A 14,745-nucleotide genomic window follows, 5' to 3' on the forward strand; every position below is an offset into this window, starting at 1 on the left:
ACAGACTGTTTGGGAAAACTCGGATATTGGCAGACAGTTCAGCATTTTTCAACACGGTCATACATGGGTTGTTGGTAAGAACCGTTGAGAACTTTTAAATATAATTTATATTCAGTGCTATGTTGATCACTTACAGATTGTCTGTTCCTAGATTACATGACAAAAATTGTAGTTGAAGTAAAAAAAAATTACATACACATTTAAGCTAATCTGACTACTTTTAGATTACTTTTGAACTAACTTGTTTATCATATTGATTTGAATAGGATAATCACACACAGGTTTGTTTTGCTATCAAAGTGAGGACATTCCATAGGCATAATGGTTTTTATAATGAAACTGTACATTCTATCCCCCTACACTACCCCTACCCATGACAGAAAACCTTCTGCATTTTTTAATAAAACATTGTTTAATATGTTTTTAAAGCTATTTTAAATATGAGGACTCATGAAATGTCCTCATATTTTATGTTTACATCTTAATACCAGTCTAAAACCCATGTCATTATACAAATTTGTGTAAATCGCAAAAACACACTCATCCTTGTTTTTACTACATTGTGGGGTCCTTTAGTCGGACCCCACAAAGACAATATCTTAAAAGTCATAAGAATGTTTGACAAAATCTAAAAGTCACTGTAGTATGGCCCTTCCCTACACCATACCTAAACCTACCCTAAATAAGAAGGATCATGAAAATGGCATATTATTTTTTTTTAGTACTGTCCTGAATAAAGTATTTCACATAACAGATGTTTACATAAAGTCCACAAGATCAAAAATAACTGAATATATAAAAATGACCCAGTTCAAAAGTTTAAATACCCTTGATTCTTAATTCTGTGTGTGGTTACCTGGATGATCCATGGCTGTTTTTTTTTTTTTGTTTTTTTTTTGTGATGGTTGTTCATGAGTCCCTTGTCTGTCCTGAGCAGTTAAACTGAGCTCTGCTCTTCAGAAAAATCCTTCAGGTCCTGCATAATCTTTGATTTTCCAGCATCTTCTGCATATTTGAACCCTTTCCAGCAGTGGCTGTATGATTTTGAGATCCATCTTTTCACAATGAGGACAATTGAGGGACTCAAATATGGCGTTATTTTACTGTCAATTGTCGAGAGCACATTATTGTGACGCGAGAGCATATCAATGTAATGCGCGAGCGCAAATCTGTCCGCTCGCGCGCGGATTTCCTCTGCTCTCGCGCAAATCTGTCCGCTCGCGCGCGGATTTCCTTTGCTCTCGCGCAAATCTGTCCGCTCGCGCGCGGATTTCCTTTGCTCTCGCGCAAATCTGGGCGCGCGCGCTCAAATATACAGTGCTCTCTTATGAACTGCCTCTCCTCTCGCTCAGATATTGCGTGTGCACGCTCAAACTGTTTCCTGCGTGCTCAAACGTGTCCTGCGCGCTCAAACTGCACATGTGCGCTCACGAATCTCTCCGTGCTCTTGCAGAAATTAATTTGCTTTTGGATTAAATGCTGTCAAAAGTTATAAACCAATCAGAAGAGACGACTGATCCATGAAAATGCTACATGGAATCTTATTGGCTGAGAGTGAACTGCGCCTGGAATTCTTTCGACAAAGATATGTATTTTATTTATTCACAATTTAATAATATTTATCAAATGTAACCTAGTCTAACTGCATCACATTACAGGTCAAACCCCTATTTATCTAAACAAACAAACAAAAAATGTTTCTTAAAGTTATTGTGGTCATACGTTTTGTGTTGAAATTAAAAAAAAAAAAAATAGGTAACATTTTACAATAAGGTTTTTATTTGTTAACATTAGTTAATGTATTATCTAACATGAACTAACAATGTGCAATACATTACTGTAATTATTAATCTTTGTTAACGTTAAAAATACAGCTGTTTGTTGGTTGTTTACTTCACAGTGCATTTAATAATGTTAACAAATACAACATTTGATTTTAATAACGTATTAGTAAATGTTGAAATTAACATTAACAAATATTAATAAATGCTGAAGAAGAGCAATTCATTATTAGTTAATGTTAACTAATGCAGTTAAATAATGTTAACGCAACCTTATTGTAAAGTATTACCAACAAATATCTTCTGATTTAAGACCGAACAAGATCAGGGTCAAATCGTCATTCCCTTAATACTTAATGTGGAGATCACATATACCACTATAGTCAATTTCTTTTGAGGTCTGGAATTAATGATTCTGATACATCAAATACATTTTAACAGTCACTGGTCACCACCTACTGGCAGAACAGTGTAACAACATTAGTTTCAACATTCATTTAGCTACTTATTTTAATTGCTGAAATCAGTGTATATTCAGACTATAAATTGTTATTGCAATACTTGCATTATTATTTAATGTTTGCAACACAGATGTAGCAATAGTATGTTGTTGAAAACACTTTGTGAAGCTGTTTAAAACATATAGCTTACATGACCACTGCTTTCAGCAGCAATGCAAAAGCAGGTTTAAATATTCTGGTATGATTGTAATTTCAAAAGGTTTAATAGACATAACCGAATCGTTGTCATTTAGGAATAAGATCGCGTTCTTTTGCTTAATCGTGCATACACAAGAGCTTAGGTATTTTTGTATGTCATGTTTTATACCAGACCTCAAAAGAAATTGACAATGGTGGTATGTGATCTCCACATTAAGTATTAAGGGAATGACGATTTGACCCTGATCTTGTTCGGTCTTAAATCAGAAGATGTTTGTTGGTAATACTTTACAATAAGGTTGCGTTAACATTATTTAACTGCATTAGTTAACATTAACTAATAATGAATTGCTCTTCTTCAGCATTTATTAATATTTGTTAATGTTAATTTCAACATTTACTAATACGTTATTAAAATCAAATGTTGTATTTGTTAACATTATTAAATGCACTGTGAAGTAAACAACCAACAAACAGCTGTATTTTTAACGTTAACAAAGATTAATAATTACAGTAATGTATTGCACATTGTTAGTTCATGTTAGATAATACATTAACTAATGTTAACAAATAAAAACCTTATTGTAAAATGTTACCTATTTTTTATTTATTTTTTTTAATTCAACACAAAACGTATGACCACAATAACTTTAAGAAACATTTTTTGTTTGTTTGTTTAGATAAATAGGGGTTTGACCTGTAATGTGATGCAGTTAGACTAGGTTACATTTGATAAATATTATTAAATTGTAAAGATATATATAAATATATATTTTTGTCGAAAGATTTCCAGGCGCAGTTCACGCTCAGCCAATAAGATTCCACGTAGCATTTTCATGGATCAGTCGTCTCTTCTGATTGGTTTATAACTTTTGACAGCATTTAATCCAAAAGCAAATTAATTTCTGCAAGAGCACGGAGAGATTCGTGAGCGCACATGTGCAGTTTGAGCGCGCAGGACACGTTTGAGCACGCAGGAAACAGTTTGAGCGTGCACACGCAATATCTGAGCGAGAGGAGAGGCAGTTCATAAGAGAGCACTGTATATTTGAGCGCACGCGTCACAATAATGTGCTCTCGACAATTGACAGTAAAATAACGCCATACTCAAACACAACTATTAAAAAAGGTTCAAACATTCACTGATGCTCCAGAAGGAAACACGTTAAGAGCCGGGGATGTATTGAATTGGATGAACAGGATAAATTATACTTTTTTCTCTTCTGGTAAACATGCAAGAATCTTCTGTTGCTTCCAAAGGGCAGTACTAAATGAAAAAAAGTATGATCTTTAAACAAAATAAGGAAACTTCATCACATCATCTTCTTGTTCAAAAGTTTTCACCCCCGGCTCTTAATGCATCGTGTTCTGTATACACACACAGTTGCAATCAAAATTATTATTAACTCCCTTAACCTGCAAGACATTTTGCCATTGAGAACAAAGTTTTATGAAAACAATTCATCAAAGGCATCATTAAACTATTTTACAAAGTTTATTAATACACATTTCAGTGATTCTGAGAATGTAAAGTTGAAAAAAAAAAAAACTCAATCTGGTTCTAAACATACATGTACAAAATTATTCAACTCCTCCCACTTTACATATCCCTTAACCCAGGGGTTTTCAAATGGTGTTATAAAAGGCTGACTTGACTATCCATTTGGATATAGCTGTGGAGTTGTGGAAGAATGTTTTATGGAGGGATTTGACCTGGAACTTTTTGGACTCATGGATCAGGGGTACATCTGGTGCAAAAAAGGCAAAGCTTATGAGCAGAAGAACATCATCTCCATGGTGATAACTTTCCTGCAGGACAGCTTTCCCAAAGTATACATCCAAATCTACTTAAGCTTGGTTCAGGGATCAGTCGAAGAATGTTGTTGATTGGCTTGTACAGTGTTCATATTGAAATCTCATTGAAAATATTTGTTGGAATTTGTAGAAAACATGGAAGCCAAAGGCTGTCAGTGATCTGGAAGCTTTTTCAAGCAAGGAATGTACTTTTGATGTTTGTTTTGGATCATTGTCCTAATGGAAGATCCAACCATGGCCCATTATTGGATTTCTAGCAGAAGCGGTCAGGTTTTGAATTTTTATCTGTTGGTATTTGATAGAATCCATAATACCATGTATCTGAACAAGATGTCCAGGACCTCCAGCAGAAAAATAGGCCCACAACATTAAAGATCCAGCAGTATATTTAACTGTGGGCATGGGGTACTTTTTATCCATGTGTGCACCAAACCCATCTGGTGGGTTTGCTACCAAAAGCTCTTTTTTTAGTTTCATCTGAACATAAAAGCCAGTCTCATTTGAAGTTCCAGTCTTGACTGACAACTGAATATGCTCGAGATTGTTTATGGATAAGAGCAGAGGATTTTTCTTGAAACCCTCCCGAACAACTTGTGGGGATGTAGGTGTTGTTTGATAAATTTTTTTAGGCTTTCTGAGACTCAAGACTCAACTAATCTCTGCAGTTCTCCAACTGTGATCCTTGGAGAGTCTTTGGCCACTCAAAATTTCCTCCTCACCATGCATTACTACGATTTAGACACTCGTCCTCTTCCAGGCAGATTTGTAACATCTTTAGTTAATTGGAACTTCTTAATTATTGCCCTGATGTGGAAATGCGGATTTTCAGTGCTTTAGCTATTTTTTACAGCCACTTTCTATTTTGTGAAGCTCAACAATCTTTTGCTGCACATCAGAACTATATTGTTTGGTTTTACTCATTGTGATGAATGTTTAAGGGAGTTTGGCCTTTGTGTTTCCTCATGTTTATACTCCCGTGGAACAGGAAGTCTCGGCTGGACAATTTCATGTTCATGATCACCCTGGTGTGCTAAAAAAAATGTAAATATGAATGGGAATATACTTCAGAGATATTTTACTCATAAAATATTCTAGGGGTGCCAATAATTGTGGCCAAAGTGTTTTGGAGAAAAACATTTATTTCATAATTTGATTTTCCCCCCACTTTTAATTCTTTTCCTTCAATGAAATGTTAGATTTTATTGCTAATTTTATGAATTAAAGATCTAAAGGATAAACAATTCCGATTTATTTTTACAGTCATTTTTGATCATATTTACCAAGGGTGCCAATAATTCTGACCACTGATTTGCATCACAGGAATTGCATTTTAAAGTATGAAAATAGAAAGGTTATTTTAATTTGTAATACTATTTGACAATAGTGGTTTTACTGGAATTTTGATCAAATAAATGCAACCTCTGTGAGCATAAGAGACTTTTCAAAAACATTTTAATTCTGTTCCAAAGTCAACTGGTAACTATTTATGATTCCCTCAGCTTGGTGCCACCACCGTGTTTCTCCATGGGTATGGTGTTCTTTTGCTGATGTTCATTGTTATTTTTGTGCCAAACATACCTTTTACAGTTTGGGCCAAAAGGCTCAATCTTGGTCTCATCAGACCATAACACATTTTTCCACATGGTTTTGGTAGACTGAATATATGTTTTTGCAAAATAGAGCTGGATGTTTTTTTTTTTTTTTGTCAAAATAGGCTTGCGTTTTGCCACCCTGCCCCACAACCAGAGAGATGGAGAATACGGGAGATAGTTGTCACATGTAGGAGGCAACCAGTACTTGCCTGAAAGAGCTGCAACTCTTTAATATGTTGCTAGGTTTCTTAACAGCCTCCCTGACCAGTTTTCTCTTTGTCTTCTAATAATGTCACTGTTGTGCCATACTTGATCCATTTGTTGATGACCGTCTTTGCTGTGATTCCATGGTATATCTAATGCCTTGGGAATTTTTTTTTTGTTTGGAACAGTATGAGGGTAAGTAATAAATGACAGAATTTTCATTTTTGGGTGAACTAACCCTTTAAGGATGCAAAAGTCCTGATATGATTTATCATAGTTTCATTTTTTACATCACAAAAACCAGCTGTTTTAACAGCTTCCAGAAATACTTGATTCTTTTGGGTCAATCAATTGTCAAATATTTCTGAATAATGACAAACCTAACTTAACTACAATACTGTGGTCATGCGTTGTCTTTCCACAGTCTGTTGAAGTAACTCAACTCAGACTCAGTTACCCCATCACCCCTTTGTATTTTTGTCTTTGTTCCCCAAAGGTAGCAGAAGTCTTCTAGGTTGTGGGCATGTTTTGACCCCTGTCGAAGCCTTTCGCGTCAAAAGCAACGCAGCCCTGCGATTCAACAAAGCACACGCTCAGCTACATGGCCGTGCACAACAGGTCTTTGGCAGTTTGAAAAGCCGTTTCCAGTGCCTCCGTGACATCGGCCCCATTCAGTCACCTGAGTTGGTGGCATGCACCATCAAAGCCTGCTGTGTCCTACACAACATCTGCAAGAAGTTCTCTGTGCCGTTACCCTTGGATTTTAGCACAGAACCACTCCATCCACCATCAGAGGTGGTGAACATCCTGGCAGAGCAGCCATTTGACTACATGGAAGACACTAAAGAGGAGATGATAGAAATGTTTTTTAATACTGCAGAAGATGGAAACGAATGAGATGTGACCAGATGTGTGAAAGAACAGTTATGATAGCAAGAAGCCAGAAACCCTTAGTTTAAACCATGTACTGAATTCTATGAATGAAGTGAACACAGACAAATGCATGCTGTAATACTAGTTGATTCTTCATATACATAAGCTTTATTCAGCTTAATCAATAATTGACAAGTTAATGCTAATACACTAATATTTGTTAACATGTGATATGAATAAAAACAAAATGTTTGTTTATGGAAGGCCATAAACCAACCTGCCGCAATAATACAAGTCTGTTACAAAGTAATAATAATAATATTGCAGTGGTACCATAATTCAGTGATGTTATCTGTAATATCATGGTTCTTTGACAGAGCATCCAACTAATTGATTACCTTATTTATGTATACCAAAAAAGTGTCATGGAATTGCCATGGTCATGTCCAAAAAAATAATTATAGTACCATGTCCAAAGAAAGATGTTAATACCTGGTAATTTATAATTTGTGAGGTAATTATGTTTGGAATCATATCACATTGTGCCTGGTTAGGACACATTTACACGACACCACTTTCAACTAAAAAAAAGGAAAACTTTTTATGCGTTTGGGCCTTTCATTTATTTGCACGACAATGCATTTTGGTGGCCTGAAAACCTTAAAATGTGTTTCAAATTATACCATTATAGTTTCTGTGTAAACTACAGAAATGTGAACTTGGTGACATCATGCACATGTGTATTATGTGTTCATTCTGTAGGCGTGTACTGTTTGTTTATGAAGGGACATCACCAACTACTTGCCTGGCATGCAAAATAAAGCGTTTTTAAAAATTTCTGCAGATCCGTGTGAACAGGGATCGGTTTGACAATGCGGTCGTCTGTACGCAAAACTTTTCAAAACTGCGAAGAAAAAATCATTTGTCTGTAGTGCATTGTTGTCGTGTAAACGTACCCTTAGTCCATGACTTTTGCTTTGAGTATATTTATGAATATAGTATTCTTAATTAGGACAGCTCAGTATTTGTACAATATTAACAGCAGATTGATTTAAATGTTAAGTGCTTAAATTTCAGTTCTTACTAAAGTGACTTGCAGTGCAAAAAAAAAAAAAAAAAAAAAAAAAAATCACATTACTGGCAAACACCAAAACCCATAACTCGCATGATTTACCAAAGCACAACATGTTCCCAGACAAACGTCCTTTGGTAGTTCCAGAACAATGTTCCCATCAAACAACTCCATTGCTCTAAACTTTCATGGGCAAAATACAGTCATTTCAATACATGATCTGGAATTTTCTGTGCACATTTTGCAATGGGTTCAAGTTGGTCACATGAATTTGCAGGGTTTTTAACATACATTTTATGCCTAATTTGAAAGTGACTTAAATATGACTGAAATGGCTGACCGCTCCTTAACCCTAAAATCTGGTGTTTTTTTCTTTCTTTCTGTGGAATACAAACGTATTAAGAAATTGAAGAATGAAGAATCTTTTTCTGATCTTTTCATACAACAGCGGCTCACAGTAACCATGACAAACAAACAAATCTTTCCTTCCCCTGCAGCTCTCAAATATCATTCTCTATTTCACATACAGATTTGAAATGATTTAAATCAGGGGTGCCCAATCTTGTTCCTGGAGATCTATCTTCCTGTGAAGTTCTTCTCAAACTCTGATTAAACACACCTGGTCTGTGTCCAAAATCTCATACTTTGAGTAAGTACTTAAAACAGCTAAAAAAAAAAAAGTATGTTCTATATAGTATTTTGTCGACTACTGTGAATTTGGAAGCAGTTCTTTTGTGACATACTGACATTGATTTCATTTTTTTTTTTTTTTTTTAAAAAAAAAAAAACTGAGAAAGAAGGCTGTTGTCTTCCCTTTTGCCAAATAGGTAGGAAAACACCCATAATGCACTGGGCATGCTGCTGTCCAAGGCCACTCCCACCAGTCTGCTATAGGATACGTTTACCAGAGTCAAAACCACCTTGCTTTAGTAGGAAATACTTCTTAGCAAACTTTTAGTCATAATGGTGTTGATTTGTATTGTTACTGGGTGCAAGATGTCAAAGATTAAACATTTAGCAGAAGTTCGTTACTTTCAGTTGCCAGTGAAGGATCCAGCGCATTGTAAGCAGTGGCTAAAAAATACAACGATTCATAAATATGGAGAGAATGCTGTGACAGATAATCTGAAAAACCTCTTTGTAGTTAACATTTTAAATCTCATACTTTGAGTAGGTACTCATTTTGAATAAATAATTACTTCACAAACGCTAATAAAAAGTATGTTATATAAAGTATAAATGTGTGTAGTTCATCTGGGTACTATTTTATGAGTACTGTAAATTTGGACATTTCTTTTGTCATATACTGTTTATCTCCTAGCAGGGAAGTGTGTGATTTCGGATGCAGCCATAATCTTCAGGAACACTTGATAATTACATACGGGTGTTAGATAGGGCTAGGAACAGGAATGGGCAACCCTGATATAAATATATGACACATTTTTTTGTCTTTAGTTGAGCTATTCCTTTAAAGCTTGTTAAGCAACAGACAGCTAAGAATACATGTCTCTGGCATAATGGAAAAATATAGTGGAAAAATACTTTAATTGTTGGTCGTGGTTTTTAGCATCCATCTTAAAACAAATAAAATTAAACTGATATAGTCAGTTAAATTAAATAGACCCTCTTGTATATCAATTTTAGAATAGCAAATATCTTTTACTTTTTTAAAAGTAATGTGCAAAAAAGCAACGCTAAGTACAGCTCAAGCAAAAGTTGAACATAAAAAACAAGGCTATATACACAGATATTTAGATGAATAAAGACTGGCAGTAAAGTTTAAATGGTAAACTCTTAGGCCTGGTTTCACAAACAAATCTTAGATTAAGCCAGGATTAGGACTTAGTTTATTTAGGATATTTAAGTAGCTTTTATAAACGTGCCTTAGAAAAAAGAAAAAAAAAACATTATTGGTGTGTATCTTAAGACAAAACAATGGCACTGAGATATTTTAAAATATGCCTTCTCAGCCTTGTCTGTGAAACCGGGGGTTAGTGCTTTATAGCTTAAGCACAGAATACTACTATTTTTCAGTCCTGTTAGCAGTGGAGTATTATTATTAATATTATTATTATTATTTTAAATAAATTAATTATAATAACAAATGTACATATGGTGTGAAATATTTCATTTAATGTTTTGAAAGTCATGCTGAAAATACACCACTGTGGTTTTCAAGATTGTGCTAACAAATTCTATGACTGTTTTTGATCTTACGTTGTTATTATAAGAACACTATTTTGCTAACCATATGTGAATAATGTTACATTTTAAGATGTTCTTTTATTTTTGTTCATATTTGACGTTTTCATATTGTCTTAACGCTATTGCATTGACATAGATCACGTCTGAGTTTTCATAGAGAGGCTCTGAATTAGCCACGAATTTGGGTTGCAGAGAATCCATGATGCACTGGTGCAGGAACACGTACTGAGACTGCAAGAGACAGAGAGGAGAAGCATAAGACAATTGAAGAGAGTGAAAGTTGTCTGCCATACAGGGATACACATCTCTTAGTCTTAATTTCCAAGTGATAATATTAAACCTTATACCAAAGTGTTTTTTTAATGTCCTTCAAACTCATAATCAAAAGAAGCATGCCTTGAGAACCTGGTTAGAGCAACTGCTGCCACGCTTGTAGAATAAATATGTACTATATTATTGCATTTTGCTATGAATTCTAGGAGCTGCTGTCAAGTCGAAAAAACTTAAAGGAAACTTAAATCGGTGCTACCTGACTGGAGAAAAAAAAAAAAAAAACTGAGAAGGCTATAGTCTTCCCTTTTGCCAAATAGGTAGGAAAACTTCAACAGCCATAATGCGCTGGGCATGTTGCTGTCCAAGGCCACTCCCACCAGTCTGCTATGGATACATTTACCAGAGTCAAAACCACCTTGCTTTAGTAGGAAATATTTCTTAGTAAACTTTTAGTCATTATGGTGTCGATTTGTATTATTCATAGGTGCAAGAATATCTGAAAAACTGTTTGTAGTTAACATTTCAAATTGGATGACCAAGAACACAACACAGTTTTATGCCAAACATCATGTACAGGTAAGAAAGTTGTTGCCATAGTGTTCCATTTTGCTGTTTAAAGAGTAGACATAGTACATTACAATTTTCAGTCATAACTGTTTTGTTAATAAAGCTCTATGAATCTGACTGTCCGTGGGCAAAAATGTGGAAGTTTGCTTTGTGTGCTGAAGTGGTCTTTTACTGATGAATAAACGTGAATTTCTCGGTCCATGTAACATGGAGAACGAGTAAACATTGTTCATTTACATATACTACTGACATTATAACCATATAAAGCGAGTTGCTAATCGGCAAAGTTGCACTTTAATTGTAGGGTTTTACCTGAATTGCCTGCCTTGACCTATTTGTTTCTGTATTTTTCATATAGTTATATTTGTTTAATTACTATTTAAAGGGGTCATGAATTGAGAAATCAACTTTTCCTTGAGCTTTTGATATATAAGAGGTCATCGTATTATAAGAATATCCTGTAAGTTTCAGAACTGAAAACTTCCTTGTTAAGTCCAATAAAAAGCTTTTATTGACACCAAGACCCAGCGAACGACTCGTCCCGGAATGTGCCTATCGATGACCTAGATAGATGAAACACTGCCTCTGCAGAAGAAATCAACACCTTTCAACATTAGACCCGCCCACTGGCAGGTTGGTGAGATGACGAGGAGAGAAGAGTGATACAGGACTAAAAATAATATTACCTTTCAAAGGATCCTAATGCTAGGAATATGGTTATTTATTTTCAACGTGTATGTCTTATTTATTTGTATTCGGTACATTTCACTATGGATTCTTTGGTAATTCAATCGCATTTCGGTGCAGGCTTTGCAAACAGAATTATAAATTATATATAGAAAACGATAAAAGAACACTCCCTTAAAAATTGCTGGAGCTGTCAATCAAACATTGCAAGTTTATCAGTGACTGAGTTCTGGACTCACGCCAAAACTCCCTTTTTATTCAACGAATTGCGTTTGCACTGTTAGTTATGATGGAAGCATTTGTTAGTGTACAGAAACTGAGTTGCAATGATGAGATCACTGCTTTCATGCACTCAACAACATGTCTGTGATCGGCTACAATGTTCATCACTGCAACCTTTCATGCCATGATCTAAATATAATGCCACAGATCTAAATGTAATGCTATGATAAACACTTTTCATGATTAGTTAACCTCAAGAGCTGTAATAGTAATAGTAAAAAAAAAAAAAAAGTGCTAAAAGTTTTCAAGAGTTTTCACGCCCCTTAAAACAACGTTTAAATGAGATGGCTAAATCTGGGTAGGAAAAATTCCTTTTTTTCTAGATTGACAATGTTTGATGTAAAAAGCATGGTCTCAGCATTGAAAGTATGTGGACTGAGGCTCCTTTTTTTTTTCCTCTGTCAAAGTTGTATACTATGTTTTAAACATATGGTTTTCTATGTACCAGAACCATTTCCATATAAGGCTCTACTAGGAGTAAATGTGAAACAGGGAATGGTCCCTGCTTAGGAGAAGGTCCTTGGGATGCTAAGGGACCTCATGGGTACCTGACCAATAGATGACCATATTTAGACTTGTTTTTCTATATGTATCACATTCCTATAACATGATCTATATGATGTATTCTCTTTCTCATTGGCTGAAACTATACTACACCCCTTGTACTCTTTCTATATATTCTCTCTTTTTTTATCAAATAAAATGAGACTATATTCTCCCTCAGCGCTGAGTGATTGCTCATTCAATTGCCAAATAAGAGGTCTGGGATGAGGCACGAATTAGGAGCAAAAACCTAACACTTACATTATAAGTGCACCCCAGTAAACATTATAAAACAACACAGTTCATGACCCCTTTAAAGTGTTTTCATTTCATGTTGCTTAGTTTTTTGTAAATTGTGTTATACAGCAGCTGAACTTATTGGCATGAGTGCTGCAAAGGCCACTTTTGATCAATTTAAAATGAAAAAGAAAAAAACACACTAAATATTAGTACATTAACATTTTTGGTTAACACTTTATTTTAGGGTCTTTTGGTAGCTTATTAGCATGCATATTACTAGAATATTGGCTATTTATTAAAACTTATTAAGCACATTTTAATACCTTATTCTACATGACCGTATTCTACATTCTTAATCCTACTCCAATACCTAAACTTAACAACTAACTTACTATTAATAAGCAGTAAATTAGGAGTTTATTATGGGAAAAGTTGTAGTATATAGTTTATATGTGTTCCCTATACTAAAGTGTTACCACATTTTTAAAGTTCAAGTAGCTAGTTAAGTAGTAAATGTAGCATTATTTCATGATATATTCAGTTAAAAATATACATTCCTTTTTTCTTTTAAGGTAAAATTGGTGATCACAGCTGCCATTTTTGATAATTGTTTTTCAGACTCTATAAATGGCTTTGATTTTATTACTTTTTTTTATTTAATTTTATTTTTTTAAGGTGTTTGAATCCTCCAGGAGAATGTTAGCCATAATGGAAATATAACATTATCATAATAATCACCATGATAATAATAACACCCAGATCCAATTCTTGCCAGATTGCCAATAAACCCCTTATGCAAGAAATGTTAGCATCCAACGTGATCTCATGAGAATACGTGTGTATTTATGTAAAGTGTGGTTCTACCACACATACATTTACTTACGTTTTCATACACACAAAAACGTACAACACTGACGTATTTATAGCACTAAAACGTACAAATACTTACGTATTAACCCTTATGCGGTCTTCGGGGTCTTTTTGACCTGCAAATGATGTTTGCTCAAATTTTTAAAAAAATGTTCTCTTTGCCCAAATGGCATGAGACTTTGTACGGTGGTTAACACTTTTAAGATCTACAAATAAAAAAAAAAATTGGAGTGATATCTTGTTTTTATGTTAGTGTAAAAAAAAAAGTTACGTTCGTGGTCTTCGGGTCTCTGGAGACCCCGGGCTACAAAATGTAATTTTGTAACAATATAATATATTTTTTAAAAACCAATGTAATTTTACTCTGTATATTAATGTTTTTTTCTCAACATTTGTGCAGTATTTGGAGGATTTGTGATTTATTTTAAATTTATATAAATAAATTAAAAAATATTTTTTGAAATAGGCATTTTATGCATGAACATTACAAGCTTTTTTTTATGTAAAATTCACTTTATAAAAGGCCCAGATTTCTAACTTTCATTCATGTGGATAACATGGATAATTTGACATGGTTTAGTGTAAGATTTTTGCCCATCTTTTGAAAAAATGCCGTTTTAAAAGTAAAACAAATATCACTTTTACCAGTAGATGGCTGCAGAGCTCCACTATTTGCTATGTGCTATTTGAACGACTGAAAGACGTCTTTGCACAAGTTTTTTTCAGTTGGATTCATATCTAAATGTTATGAAATCACAATTATAACAATAAAAATTACTTTGTCAAAGTTTAGCATTTTTTTAGCATTTAGCATAGTTTTTCAATAATAATTTTATAATAAAAATAATAAAATAAATAATTTTTATTTTTGTGTGCGTGCGTGCGTGTGTGTGTGTGAGCATGTCCATTTTGTATTGGGGATGTTTTTTGCATTTTTGGAAGTGTGCCACTTCATTTCTGTCTGTGTGTGTTGTGCGTCGTTTCTGGTTTTGAGAATGGATTTTGTCCAGTTTCTTAGTGGGGTCTATAGTGAGGTCAATAAAAACGTAAATCATCTAACGTAAAGTGTTAATTTATATGAA

The 14,745-nt window shown here is 34.3% G+C and overlaps 2 protein-coding genes across 2 annotated transcripts in view; one reads left to right on the top strand and one right to left on the bottom strand.

Moving 5' to 3' along the window:
- Nucleotides 1-7,059, top strand: part of LOC125244407 (putative nuclease HARBI1) — an 8,874-nt gene extending 1,815 nt beyond the window's left edge. Inside the window, exons 2-3 of the mRNA XM_048154494.1 lie at nt 5-74; nt 6,548-7,059. Coding sequence (XP_048010451.1) covers nt 5-74; nt 6,548-6,948 — 471 coding nt within the window. The 3' untranslated portion in view covers nt 6,949-7,059. The remainder of the gene's footprint in view (nt 1-4; nt 75-6,547) is intronic.
- Nucleotides 7,060-9,658: 2,599 nt separating this feature from the next.
- The window catches only part of LOC125245160 (receptor-type tyrosine-protein phosphatase H-like), a 30,333-nt gene continuing 25,246 nt past the window's right edge, over nt 9,659-14,745 (bottom strand). Inside the window, exon 16 of the mRNA XM_048155654.1 lies at nt 9,659-10,432. Within this exon, the coding sequence (XP_048011611.1) occupies nt 10,280-10,432 (153 nt within the window). The 3' untranslated portion in view covers nt 9,659-10,279. The remainder of the gene's footprint in view (nt 10,433-14,745) is intronic.

Source organism: Megalobrama amblycephala, linkage group LG14 (assembly GCF_018812025.1).
Source record: "Megalobrama amblycephala isolate DHTTF-2021 linkage group LG14, ASM1881202v1, whole genome shotgun sequence".
In the NCBI taxonomy this organism is placed as follows: domain Eukaryota; kingdom Metazoa; phylum Chordata; class Actinopteri; order Cypriniformes; family Xenocyprididae; genus Megalobrama; species Megalobrama amblycephala.